Below are 1,384 nucleotides of genomic sequence, written 5' to 3'. Positions count from 1 at the left end.
CCTCAGAGGTTTCTGATCTTTAACCTGAGGTCTGAGCAGGGAGGGGGCGGAGCTTTGAGTTAAAAGTCCTGACCTTTTTAATTATAAAAATAAAAACTAGTGTAAAGCTGACGCTGAGCATGTAAACACATTCACCATAAGACACTTTGTGAAGAACTGCATTTACTCTCAGTTCTGTCAGGCATCTTTCTGTGAACACATTAAACACAGCTGCATGTGAAAGTCTTCATCTTTCAATGACCATATGTAGGGCTACATATTGTGCAGCTTTAAGGCTGAACACAGACCAGTTAGATAAAACCCACAGGTGCACAGAGGACACATGGAAACTCCACACAGAAAAGGTTCTGCCAACACTTTAAGATTCTCTGAGTAAACCTCCTCACACCATGATGATGATGATGATGATTATGATGATGATGATGATGATGATGATGATGATGATGATGATGATGATGATGTCACCACACTGAAACCTACCTGGTTGTGCAGGTGCCATGTCTGGTAGTCTGCCTCCGTGCACCTCCTGTTGAAGATGGACCTGAAGTCTATTTTCACCAGCTGCCACTCGGAGCGGTGACTGACGTGACCAAAGATCCTGGAAAGCAGCCAAACCAAATGAAGCTGGTTACAAATCAACCCTGCCTGAGGCGGCAGAGGAGGAAGATGGCTGACTGAGCAACATGTCCGCTCACCAGCATCACCTAAGGCTCCTCGGTTTGTACGGCCCGAGCTCAGTGTTAAACTGCAGTCGACGCACGTTAAAACGCCTCCAATAAAAACTCACTGTGTTCCTGTTTGTTCAGCAGCTCCTTTAAATGAAACGGCTCGTAAAAAAAAAAGAACGTTAAAAACTAAAACTCACCCARAGGCCACATCAGTCATTCCAGGAGATAAACTGAATGAACTGATCTTACAATAAGAACTAAAGCAGCAACGTGAGAGATGAAAAGTGATGAAGACTTGTGCACTTTCACACAGTTTCTCCTAAAGCCTTTTCTGCTTTGCTTTGTTTTCTTCGCAGCACAACTGACAGGAATATTTGTGCGTGGAATACACAAAGAGCCTGTGAGAAACGTTCAGACTCACAATCCTACCAGGGTTTGTCAGAGTCAACACAACTTTTTCATTTGTTACGAGATGTAAAACATGCAAAATAACTTGACATGTGTTTGCAACAAAATGGAAAATAAAAACAAGTTGACTGTGCAACATATTGCTGTTTGTTCAGTAAATATTCAGGCTTTAAACTGATCAGAAACAAAAAAATATATAATTCAAGGTTACAAGACTGAGCAGAAAAATATTCCATCTCCAGCTAAATTTAATGTGTGTGTGTGTGTGTGTGTGGGTGTGTGTGTGTGTGTGTGTGTGTGTGTGTGTG

The 1,384-nt window shown here is 42.1% G+C and overlaps 1 protein-coding gene across 1 annotated transcript in view; it reads right to left on the bottom strand.

Annotated features, from left to right (window-relative positions):
* Nucleotides 1–1,384, bottom strand: part of LOC106524471 (VPS10 domain-containing receptor SorCS1) — a gene marked incomplete at its 5' end in the record, with an annotated part of 97,122 nt that overhangs the window by 39,363 nt on the left and 56,375 nt on the right. Inside the window, 1 exon segment of the mRNA XM_014018281.1 lies at nucleotides 481–598. Within this exon segment, the coding sequence (XP_013873735.1) occupies nucleotides 481–598 (118 nt within the window).

Source organism: Austrofundulus limnaeus, unplaced genomic scaffold (genome assembly GCF_001266775.1).
Source record: "Austrofundulus limnaeus strain Quisiro unplaced genomic scaffold, Austrofundulus_limnaeus-1.0 Scaffold189, whole genome shotgun sequence".
Taxonomy (NCBI): domain Eukaryota; kingdom Metazoa; phylum Chordata; class Actinopteri; order Cyprinodontiformes; family Rivulidae; genus Austrofundulus; species Austrofundulus limnaeus.
This window is presented reverse-complemented; position numbering and strand designations above follow the sequence as displayed.